General features: G+C 36.3%; 2 protein-coding genes across 3 annotated transcripts in view; both read left to right on the top strand.

The window, feature by feature from the left end:
* Window positions 1–7,503, top strand: part of LOC125666994 (mucin-2-like) — a 35,035-nt gene extending 27,532 nt beyond the window's left edge. The window contains exons 8-9 of one of the 2 annotated variants that reach the window (XM_056150456.1): window positions 2,784–3,452; window positions 6,507–7,503. In XM_056150456.1, coding sequence (XP_056006431.1) covers window positions 2,784–3,452; window positions 6,507–6,725 — 888 coding nt within the window. In that variant the 3' untranslated portion in view covers window positions 6,726–7,503. The remainder of the gene's footprint in view (window positions 1–2,783; window positions 3,453–6,506) is intronic. The other variant, XM_056150457.1, reaches the window with a different exon arrangement.
* A 4,061-nt stretch (window positions 7,504–11,564) lies between these two features.
* Window positions 11,565–12,353, top strand: LOC130050606 (uncharacterized protein K02A2.6-like). The gene has a single exon (XM_056150850.1). It carries the CDS (start codon window positions 11,565–11,567, stop codon window positions 12,351–12,353), a length of 789 nt encoding a protein of 262 aa, XP_056006825.1.
* Window positions 12,354–12,654: the final 301 nt, after the last annotated feature.

Raw genomic sequence — 12,654 nt, 5'->3', positions numbered from 1 at the left:
TTAAAAGAAATACATGTAAATGAACTAATTGAGAAAAAGATATTGACAGCAAATGCTGCTTTTCAAAATGCACTTTTTTTAATTTCTCTTAACATTCACGTTACCTAGTAGAGTCCATCGATTTCCTCAGTCTTAGCTGACAATCTCAAAGTGGACGATGGGAATATTTGTAGCAAAAGAAAGTGAATGTAGAGTATACTTAGGAAAGATATGTTTAAAATTATAATTATTTTTGCTCAAAATGACGTGTTTACATATCCTGTGTTTCCTTGGCCTAACGGTTTCCCTTGGATGTTTCATATCCTGCATGTTAGATTTATGAGCACTAACACCATATACATGTTTACAGCATTATATATTATGATTTTAATAGGCCTTTTGGTTTGTGAATTAGGTTTACGTTTTGTAAGACTGAAAATTAAAAGAGGAGCGGAGGGGGGGGGGGAGTATATGTCTCATGGAGACTTAGGGTTTAAACTATGACTATTATTTAAAAGATAATTAAAACATAAGGGATTTTTCATTTATATTTTATTTTGCTTGTGTATTTCTAAACATATTTTCACTTTACCCTGCGTTTGCTAATATCTGACAAGTCTTTATTTCCACCGTCTGTTATTACTGATGCTTATGCGCTTGATGTATTCCGGAATCGAAAACGAAAATAGTCTCTTTTTAGATACTACATGTATAAACCACGTGATGCCTTGTAATCACTACCTTAAGCAGTTACAATATGTAATTTATCAATATAACGTGATAAAAAGACGTACATGTAACTACTCACTGCACTAAATGAGAGGTGAAAATAACAGTGATCAAAGTAAAACTTATACGGTACAAATTGTGATGCACCAGATGCGTATTTCGACAAATAATGTCTCTTCAGTGATGCTGAACCGAAATGTTTCAAATCCGAAATTACAGTAAACTTGTAGCCCTAAGAGCTATTTTAATGGATCCAGCAGCTGATCTTTGTATGGATTTTTATGAAGTTTAGGATTCCAGTATAGGTACGGTAACTCATATTCATCTGATCCATTGACTGGGATATTAAATGTGTCTACACCTGAAGCATAATTTTGAAAAATTTCATCTTTTGAAAGAGCAAAGGGAGTATAAGTACGATTACCAAAAGTGAAATTAATGCCAAGTTCGTTTAAAATATCGTTGTAATAATGAACATTACAAACAAAAACAATATTGTTACAAGCTTTGTCAGTTGGAACCGAAACATATTCCACGTGTAACATATCTAGTTTTTTTATTACTTACGGTTTACTAGACACAGAAGGATAGCTGAAATCATGCCGTTTGTCATACAGTTGATTGTCAGTTATTTTGTTTTGATTTTGTTTTGTTTTGTTTTGAAAGACAAGTTGATGGTGCAGGGGTTCCAACAATCTCGTTTAAAAGCAGCATTTCGCAAATTCGATGGTCGTTTTGCTTTGATGTGTCTAATATGGGATTTCAATATTCCCCTGATACTTTTACCCCATTCTGACGATGTATCAAGTTCTTTTTCATTTTTAGCCCATCGTCTGGCATAATCTTCGACAAAATTAATAATAATAGATATGAAATCCTGTCGCCAACGGAAAGACTGAGGCTTTCTGAATTTAGGACGTTTTAAAATTAGTGATTTGAAATAAGAAATACCTGATGTTTTAGTTATCATACGTCAGACATGTTGGAGTTCGACTGTAGTCGTGACGATAGAGCATTCAATACAAATAACTAGTCCCACCAGCACTGATGGGAAATGGGATATTGCTACATACAACTTCCATTATTTATGTAGCAATATTCCTTTATCACCTGCATATGGTGTTTACATCTCTCATCTGATTCGATACGCAAGAGCTTGTTCTGCGTATGGTCAGTTTTTAAATCGAGGCAGGCTGCTGAAAGACAAGTTGATGGTGCAGGAGTTCCAAAAATCTCGTTTTAAAGCAGCATTTCGCAAATGTGATGGTCGTTATAACGATCTAGTTCGCCAATACAACCTATCGTTGAGTCAAATACTGTCTGACGTGTTTCATACCGATTGTTAGGCCGTTCTTGGCACACTGAGTTTGACTACTGATAACTTCTTTTACCTGATCAAAATATAGGGCTCACGGTGGGTGTGACCGGTCGACAGGGGATGCTTACTCCTCCTAGGAACCTGATCCCACCTCTGGTACATGTATATCCAGGGGTCCGTATTTGCCTAACTCTCTTTTTTGTATTGCTTGTGGGAGTTATGAGATTGATCGCTGTTCGTTATCTTCGTCTACATAAATAGGGGAAGTTGACGATAGAGAAGCTGAAATCATCCCGTTTGTCACACAGTTGAGTTGTCAGTTTGCCATTAATGTCTACTTTGAATAAAATATCTAAGTATGAAGCAGAAGTGGACGACTCTGTGATGTCTTTTATTTCGTCAGCTCACGGGAATATATAGAATCGACATATGAATGAAAGTTATTATTGTTAATAGACAAAACGTTGTCGATATATCTAAATGTCGAATTGAAGGCCACAGCAAGAAATTTTTTCTTCGCAAGTTTTTTAATAAATTCTGCTCCATATAAATATATAAACGGGTCAGCTAACAAAGTAAGAAGCAAATGTTGCGTCTCGAGTTCACAGGAATATGTCGAATCGACATATGAATGATAAAATAATGTATATATGATTAAATTTATGAAACATTTTCTAGTTTTAGCACATAATTTTATTAGATAATTATGTCAACTGTGTATTTTCTACTCAACTCCATATTTCTATTCTTATTACAGGCGGATTCACTGGTCAAGATGTCGATAGTTGATGACCTCGTGAATGGACCTATCGTATCCTCCAGCAATATACCACTAATGTTAGTCATCGAAACACCAGCGAACACGGCAGAGATTATAAATATCAGGTTATGGACAGGAAATCTCTTGGAGACAGGGGAACCAGCAGCAATAATTAAGAATGTGTCTTTTCACCGTGCTGACGAAAACATTACGTGTTATGACCTGAATGCACTTTATCACAAAACAGAAAACTCATCGGTTCAGAACTCCGCCTTAATTCATTTGAAGTATGTAAATTCTGCTACAGACAGTATTACTAGTTTCATAAATCTGACTTTTGAAGTCAATGTTGTGCAGGAAAAGATGAATTTTGCAGACATGTATGTCGTGTTTGTTGCCCTTGGAACTGTGACGTTAAAATATACGATTAACATGAAGCTACCCGAGATTTTGAAAGACAGAAACAACACATTGTTAGGACAGTTTCATAAGTTACTGGACGGTGATAACAGCACCTGTGTTGATTTACCTGTTATGGGAAATTTCCCTCCATTATTTTGGACAAGGGTTCATACCGCATGGTTTAGAATCAATGCATCAACGTTCGAAATAACAGTGATTGGGAAAGATATATCTTGCCAACGAAATGGTTACAAGATTTCGCAGGTAATGATAACAGAAAATAAAGTACATACATATGACGAAGAATACAATTGCACATTTTGTTTTCGGACTTTGAATGCTAGGTGTATATATTTTCCAAAATTACACATGGGTTTCAAGTTATTGACAGTGAATAATTTAACTAATTTAAACACAGATGGTTTTTTCCAATAGTGTGGCTTGATAAAAAAAAATTCACTAAACTTGAATACAAAGGACATTGTAAAATGAAATGACATTTATCTTCTATTAACTTCTTACAAAGTAAACATTGTCTATCAGATTTATGAACATTGCTGAATCGCCCAGCTTCTGTAGCTAAACACTGAGATGAAAATTGCAATTCTGCTATAGAGTTTTGGTAAATGCAAGAAATAGGTTTTCTTAGATAATATTGGAGACTAAAATTAGCAAGTGCTTATATAAACACGTTTTGAAAATAGTGAAATGTGTTCCATAACATATTGCTGACATTGGTCGATTATTCATTGTTTGATTGTATTTAATTCATTTTTATTTAAACTTTGTTTTATCCATACATCATGAAAAAGAAGTTTTATAAGCAGTTGTCTTACATGATACAAATTTCAGTATTTAAAAGCTTGTACCAATATTTAACAACATAATACATTCCGTCATAGTTCAATAGAAGACGACCCAATTCAGCATAAACAGCAACACTGCATATACATGTAGGTGGGTTTTTTTTTACACCAAGACCCTTTTGACAAAATCAAAATGCAGCTTTTCAACATTTCACCTTTATGTATGTCCATAGTTCAGAAGGATTATTACAGATACTTCCAATATATCAGTCAAAAAGTGATAACATTGTTTCGGGATTTAAGTACATATTTTTTTTTTTACATTTCTACAGGGGATGCTTACTCCTCCTAGGCACCTGATCCCACCTCTGGTGTGTCCAGGGGTCCGTGTTTGTCCAACTATTTATTTTGTATTGCCTATAGGAGTTATGAGATTGATCACTGTTCGTTATCTTCACCTTTCTATTCAAAATAAGCCTTCCTTGTCTGATCTGAAAGATACTTCTCAGCCTTTCTAAAATTAGTATTGAAATTGAACAAAAACCAAGATATGAAAAAGTGTCTACAATTTCTAAGTTTTGGCCATCTATATGCCAAATACCTGTAGAATTAATTTTTCCATCCTTGCGAAACACCAATATGTTCGTCCTTGCTGTATTAACACTCAGGCTCCTTTTCTTAAAATATTCGGATAGGGAATTCAAAAGTGACTGAAGATCCTCTTTAGTTTCAGAAAAAAGTGCAATATCATCATTATAGAATAGTAAAAATAAGTTTAATTCTTTACAATCATTTCGTACACATCCAGTATTCAAAAAGGTGCATTTCAAAGTCATTTACATTCATGTTGAATAAAATCGGGGATAAAATTTGCCCTTGCATCAAATCGACTTTATTTGTGAAATTATCAGATTGGAAACCGTTCACAGTAACAAAGGATTTGACATTAAAGGACATAGACTTTATCAGTTTTAAAACTTTTACGAATACCTAACTTTGATAATTCACACCATAGCTTATCCTATTTACTGACTCAAATGCCTTTTTGAAATCCATGAAAGCACAATACAATTTTTGTTATGATGAAAGGTGAAGATAACGAACAGTGATCAATCTCATAACTCCTACAAGCAATACAAAATAGATAGTTGGGCAAACACGGACCCCTGGACACACCAGAGGTGGGATCAGGTGCCTAGGAAGAGTAAGCATCCCCTGTCGACCGGTCATATCTGCCATAAAAAGGTGATGGAAATTATACTCTGGAAAGCAAAAATGGCATCAGTAGTCCCGAATCCTGTTTTAAATCCAAACTGGGCATCAGAGATCACATCATTACAATGTACCCATGTTAAAAATCTTTGGTTAATGACCGAAGTGAAAGTTTGTCTAAACTTAGTATACTAATTCCCCTGTAATTGTTGGGGTCAGTATCATTACCCTTTTTAAAACCAGGAATGTTAATTACCTTTAACAAACTGGGTAGGAATAAAAACAGTTTCTAAAATTTTATTGAACATATTTACAAATACTGGTAAAAGAAATTGTTCACATTCAATTAAGTATTAATTTGATATACCATCACCACCATATGTTTAGACCTTTTCAATGTTTTAAGTGCGATTGAAACTTCATTAAAAGTAGTATGTGCATCAAGCTCATCTAAACATCACATCCTCAGTTTTACAATCCATGTTCTCGTGCTTATTACAATATGTGCTTGCACAAGGTAAAGATGACAAATATTTGAAATATTCATAAAAAAACATTTAGTGACACATTTGCAGATGATTCCTCCATTTTGCAAACTTACGGAAATAATATCTAGGCTTGTTTCGTTTTAGTTTTGCTATTTATGTCCCTCTGATTGTAAATACACCCGTTACATTTTGCTTCAGTCAGTTTATAAATGTTTTTCTTGGTATTAAGGACTAAATGATTTTTCATTGATTTTTCTTTGTTAAAATTTTCTAATGCTTTGATACAATCCTTATATAAGGTGTTTGTTTTATCATCAAGCCATTGTTAATCATCAACGCTGTTATATCTGTCATGATTCTTTTAACCAACAGAATACTGGTCATGTGACATATATGTATATCTACGACTTGTCCCAGTCTTTAAATAAGGCGACATAATAGAATTCAAATCTTGTGTAAAGTTATAGATATTATCATTCCTTTGCTGTTCAATTTCAATATTTTCTATATTAAAACTAGTAAATAAGTAGATAATTATAAGAAAGGAATTGCTGAAATATTACTCAGGTAATTTTGATTATAACAAACGAATGGTCATAAGATTTCTCAGATAATTTTATTATTACAAAAAAAAAATAGTTTCTCAAATAATCCAATCTGAGCAAATAAGGTCTTAATAGAAGACCTGATAAATGTGCAATGTTGAATTTATGATTTTTCAAAACATATAATATTAATGAAGAGATGATGACATAGAATTGACAATAGTTTATATACATATCATAGTTAGACTTTTTTATATACAATTACAGGTATCCATACCTACATCGAGCTCAAAGAATGGATTCCATGGAGATCTGAAGTTTTGTGATGTAACTTATAATGGAGACATGAACAGAAATATTAGTAAATGTGTTTATAATTGTCAGTGCAAAAATCACGTGGAATGTAGCGAAGTGATTTTGTTCATGGCAAATCATGGGGAGGCCTCCGACTGGAATTTATGTGAATTATCCGCAGTTAATGTTTAAAGAAGAACCATCCATAGCTATATGTACATGTATAATATATTTTCACTATAGGACTCCACTTTAGTTTGAGACTTATGCTTACTTTATAAACATAAATATTATTAAACGACGTCTCATATCAATCCAAAATCCGGAAGTAAAGCTGAGACTTTCTATTACGCCCCTTAAAGAGTTTCACATTCATACTGACGCGCTGCCAGCTATAGGCTGCACCACTCTATTAATGTTGCCTAATGTTCTTACCAAAATTACTCACCTTTGATTTGACCCTGCCTCCTTAAAGTAAACTTCTCAGACGTCTTACTTTTACATCATGTAGTACTGTAATACAATCAAAGTTCCGGGACTTATTTTCGACGTGAACCTCCACATAGATAAAGTGATGCAACCTGCAATAAAAATATGGTTTCTTTGAATTTCAATAAACTTCATAAAAAAGAAGTTGAATGATATGTGTGTGTGACTGTACATTCATTTTTGTTTTAATTTCTGATATTCATGAAGTGAAACAAACCTTGGATAAATGAGTTGTTTGGATGAAATTGAGGCCATTTTGAGCAATTCTGATAGAAAGCGTATGTGTGTGAAATTTGGATTTTTCACCTATTTTTTTGTAATTGCTGATAACGATTTTTTTCATATGGTTGTGGAAGGCTTTACCTTATATGTAAGAAAATTGTTGGTGATTTTATGTGGTATACTAATATACTATTGAGATTTGATGTGTAAAATTGCAATTGAAATGTGATGATGTTCTTGATTAGACTTATCAAATTCATTTAATGTGTTGTTCAATTCCTTTGAAATATAGTTGGATCATGTAGAATTATCTTATCTTTAATTGTAATGGGAATATGGAGAACATTACTCACTGCACCAAGCAAGGCATTCTGATTTTCCTGGACACGGTCAAGTTGAGCTGCCAAGGGGGGCCCTGTAGAAACAAGATAATACACATTGTCACTTAGGGAAATGTTAAGCATCCAAACATCAAACTCAATCATCAGACTTCAGATAACAGAAAGAGAAAGACAAAACTAACATTACAGCCATAAATTAGTAAAAATGAAGGGGGAAGTAAGGCAAACAATGGATATTTTAGAGTCAGAGATGGCCGCCGCAGAGGGTCAGCCCATGGAAGTTGGGAGAAAAGGAGAAAAGAGATCAAATACATTAAAAACAGACTCTAGAGAAAGTCAGTAAAATGGGAGCATGCATATTACAAGACCATGCAGGCAGTACGCAGCCTTTAAGTACCATCATACAACTGCGGCTGAGGGGCATCTGTAACAAGACTAAAACTACCTGCATTATTCCCGCCCCTAGCATTGGTGGACACGTTTCAACATTCACCCCGCCCCCTAGCATGCGTGGACAAGTTTCAACATTCACACCGCCCCTAGCATGCGTGGACAAGTTTCTATACTCCATTGTCAAAAACTTATCACTTTACGTATTAAATTACTGGTATTCAGTTTTTTGTTGTAGTATACCCGTATACATTATATACAACAAATGTATATATACCAAGTGTTATATTATTTCCATTGGCGGTTCTAGAGAAGGGATAGGGGTACTTGGGTTACCTCTGGAATGTCTGTGCACTTTCAAAAACATATTTGTATTCATAAACTAGAATACAGTATCTATTAAATTAGAGAAAGCGTAAAAATTAAACTCTTTGTATAATTTACTACTAAAAAATGTACAAGACCATTTACATCGGAAAAAGCAGACCCCACTCCCACCCCTTAAAATGATATTAGCTCATTTAAGCCAAGAGCTCAAGTTAGCTTTCTCTAATCATATTTTGTCCGGCGTCAGTTCATCCGTAAACTTTCACGTTTCGATTTCTTCTTAAGAATCGCATGCAGGGTTAATTTCAAACAACATGCCACAAAGCATACTTTGGTAAAGAGGATTCAAGTTTGTTCAAATGAAATACCATGCCTTTTTGAAGTGGAGATAATTAAGAATTGGTAAAAAAAAAAATTGTGGCATCGTTTAAAAATCTCGTCTCAAGAACCACAAACCAAATTTCAATCAATCTCGATACAAATCATCCTTGGGTGAAGGGACTTCAAGTTAGTTTCTTCAAATGTAAAACCATATTCTCTCTCCAATGGGAAGATCATTAATAAAATGTATATATAGAAAGGGGTCATTTCAAGATCCTCTCAAGAACCACGCGCACTGGGTCAGAAAAGTTGAAACTTACATGGAAGATTCCTGACATAGCGTAGATTCTTCAAACCATGCATGGTCCCTGTAGTATCCAAAAATAATAATTCCTATCATATGTATTCAGGTTTAAGATTCTAAGGGGAAGTAAGTTTAATAAATGGAGCATGGCGCGAATTGTGTGTTGATTACTATTTTGTATTCACAATAACTGGCGACGAGGATTTTCACAATGGACATGTCATTGCCTATATTTCCGCAGTTTGTCCCAGATACAGACAAAAACAACACAGGACCGCGGTGGGACAGGTGGTTTAGTCGGCTGGAAAACTTGTCCGTCGCACTGAAGCCGGTAAACCCCGTAGTACCAGATGGCCACGAACCTGACGAAAATGCTATCAAGAGCATAGATGACAGGAAAAGACCACTACTTTTACATTACGTTGGTGAAAGGACGCACGATATCTACGAGGCCCAGAAGGGGGATTCGGAACCTAATTACAATGCAACGAAAAGGGTACTCAATGATTACTTTCGCCCCAAGAAGAACACAAATGGAAATTTATAAGTTTTGGTGTTATAAACAGAAAGAGGGCCAATCTCTTGATGAGTTTATTACAGAACTAAAGAAGCTCGCAAAAGACTGCGAGTTTACAAATACAGACAAAGAAATATTATCGCAGGTAATACAGAACTGAAAGTCTAATCAGTTAAGGAGAAGAGCATTGAGAGAGGCAGACAAGACTCTCGATGAGATCATTCAGCTTGGACGAGCTATGGTGATTTCTGACACACAAGCAGCTGCCATGGAGAGACCAGAAGCAATAAGTATCAACAACGTAAGGATGAAGAAACTTTGTAAGAGTACAGACGAGAGTCGTCCTAAATTCCGTAATTCACGCAGTGAACAGAAACAACAAAGAGATGAGTGTTGGAATTGTGGAGGATCTTTCCCGTACAAAAATCTACCATGTCGAGCAAAGGAACAAACGTGTCACAGATGTAAGAAAAAAGGACACTTTAAGAAGATGTGTCAGCAAAAACAACAAAAATCGGTGAGAACTGTGACATTGGATGTAAACAACACAGAAGATAATAGTAGTGACTCTGATCTTGGATATTGCTATGGCGTCCAACTTGTAGGCGATGTGAATTCGGTGAGAGGCCCGTATGTCACTGTACACCTCAAAGATGTTCCAACGAAACTTTTAGTAGACAGTGGGTCATCAGTAAACATTCTTGATGAGGATGACTACACAAGGATCGGGAAACTTAAAGTACACAAGAGAAAGGCTCGAGGAAAACATATTTCGTATGGAGTGAATGGAACAATTGATGTTCCGGGGACATGTGATGTGAAGATAGAGACTTCCAAGAACTTTACAGTGGCAACATTTTACGTTGTGAAAGGCAAATCTGGATCCCTGTTGGGATATGACACAGCTAGCAACATGGACATTATCAAAGTAGTAAACGAGATTAAGACATTGGGTGATAAAGTCGAAAACGACTTCCCAGGACTGTTCCAGGGTATCGGGAAGTTGAAAGGACACCAGGTGAAAATTCATATTGATGGATCAGTGCTTCCTGTGGCACAGAAACCAAGGAGAACTTACTCCATTTCATTTGAGGACCAAAGTGGAGAAGGAGTTACAGAATCTAATGAAAAAAGACATTATCGAGAAGGCTGAGGGCGTGTCCACACTATAGGTGTCACCTATGGTGACTCCGCCAAAGAAAAACGGTGAAGATATGCGCCTTTGTGTCGACATGAGGCAGGCAAACAAAGCTGTTTGTAGAGAACGACACACATTACCTACTATTGAAGAGCTTATTTTGGATCTGAATGGAGCAAAGGTCTTCAGTAAACTAGATCTCCGCAGTGGGTATCATCAACTTGAGCTCCATCTGGAGTCCAGATCCATAACTACCTTCAGCACTCACATGGGCATATATCGTTATAAACGATTAAACTTTGGAATATCTTCAGCGTCAGAAATATTCCACGAGACCATTTGACAAATTATCCAGGATATACCCGGAGTCTAAAACATATTTGATGATATAGTGGTGTTCGGAACAGATCTAACACAGCACGCCATGGCATTACAAAGTGTACTGAGGAGACTCTCAGAGTGTGGCCTGACTCTTAACCGTAAGAAATGTGAGTTTCGAACAAACAGAATTTCATTTTTCGGTGTTGTATTCTCAGACTGTGGCATATCGCCTGACCCAGAAAGGTAAGTTATTAAGGAATTTGGTAGGCCACAGAATGTCAAAGATCTTAGAAGCTTTTTGGCATGGGTATGACAAATTACAGCTCACGTTTCATTAAAGACTATGCTGAGATCTGTGAACCTCTCAGAGAACTTACTCATAAGAATAAACTATGGGATTGGAACTCGAGGTTAAAAATCTTCCATTACAGCAGTTGAATCCAGGTATAGCCAGACTGAGCGGGAGGCCTTGGCGATAACTTGGGCATGTGAGCACTTTGACCTTTATCTCAGAGGCCTGCACCATTTTACGGTTATCTCAGATCACAAACCATTAGAAACAATTTGGCAGAAATCACGACCAACACTTCGTATTTAGAGGTGGGGACTTCGTCTACAACCCTATAAGTTCAAAATAAAATACTCACCTGGAAGGGAGAACATGGCTGACTACATGTCAAGACACCCAGTTACCTCAACACAACACAGGAACTGGTCGGAAGAGTATGTGAATTTTATCACGTTAGAATCACTTCCACGTTCGATGGAATTGGATGATGTGAGGCGAGCCACAATAAACGACGTAACACTACAAAAGGCTATTGAATTCACACGGACAGGGGATTGGCACACAATGAAGGATATTGGACTGGATGACGTTGATTCTGAAGAACTTAAGGCGATTAGTTCAATACGTGATGAACTGACTGTGAATAGTGACAATCTATTATTACGTGGTACTCGCATTGTTCTTCCCAAAACGCTGCAGGATAAGGTCATAGACATTGCACACAAAGGCCATCAGGGGATGACTAAAACAAAAGCTTTTCTACGATCTAAAGTTTGGTTTCCTCACGTGGATGGAAGAGTGGAGAATCGTATCACAAACTGCAAACCGTGTCAACTCTTGATTCCAGAACGACATAATATGGAACCCCTGCAGATGTCCGAACAACCTTGGGGACCTTGGGAAAACCCCAGCATGGACTTCTGTGGACCACTCCCGACTGGAGAGTATCTTTTTGTGATAATTGATGAGTACTCTCGTTACCCTATCGTTGAAGTTGTGAAATCAGTCTCGGCAAGGTCCACTATTCCTGTACTCGATAAGGTCATTAGCGTGTTTGGTATTCCAAGAGTTATCAAGAGTGGTAATGGTAGCCCATTTCAGTCACATGATTGCAGAAGTACCGGTATGCAGAGCACATGGGTTTTACACATAGACGGATAACACCAAGATGGCCCAGAGCTAATGCCCAGGTAGAAAGCTTTAATAAACCCCAATCTAATTAAAATCAGATCCTAAAATACGCTCACAATCGCTACAATACGCAGAGTATACGGCGCGGATCTAAGAAGTCTGATTTTAATTAGATTGTAATAAACCCCTAATGAAAGCAGTTCGCTCAGCTAACATTGATGGACTTAATTGGCGCCAAGAACTCTACAAGTTCTTGAGACAGTACAGATGCACACCACATGTATCAACCGGTAAAACAGCATTTGAATTAATCTTCAGTAGAAGTCCAAAG

The sequence above is a fragment of the Ostrea edulis genome, chromosome 9 (assembly GCF_947568905.1).
Source record: "Ostrea edulis chromosome 9, xbOstEdul1.1, whole genome shotgun sequence".
Classification (NCBI taxonomy): Eukaryota; Metazoa; Mollusca; class Bivalvia; order Ostreida; family Ostreidae; genus Ostrea; species Ostrea edulis.
Note: the sequence above shows the minus strand (reverse complement) of the source record. Positions and strands in the feature narration are given on the sequence as shown.

What these genes read in the sequence shown, in the direction of transcription:
- LOC130050606 (XM_056150850.1), top strand. Translation starts at nt 11,565, where the DNA reads ATGGCTGACTACATGTCAAGACACCCAGTTACCTCAACACAACACAGG.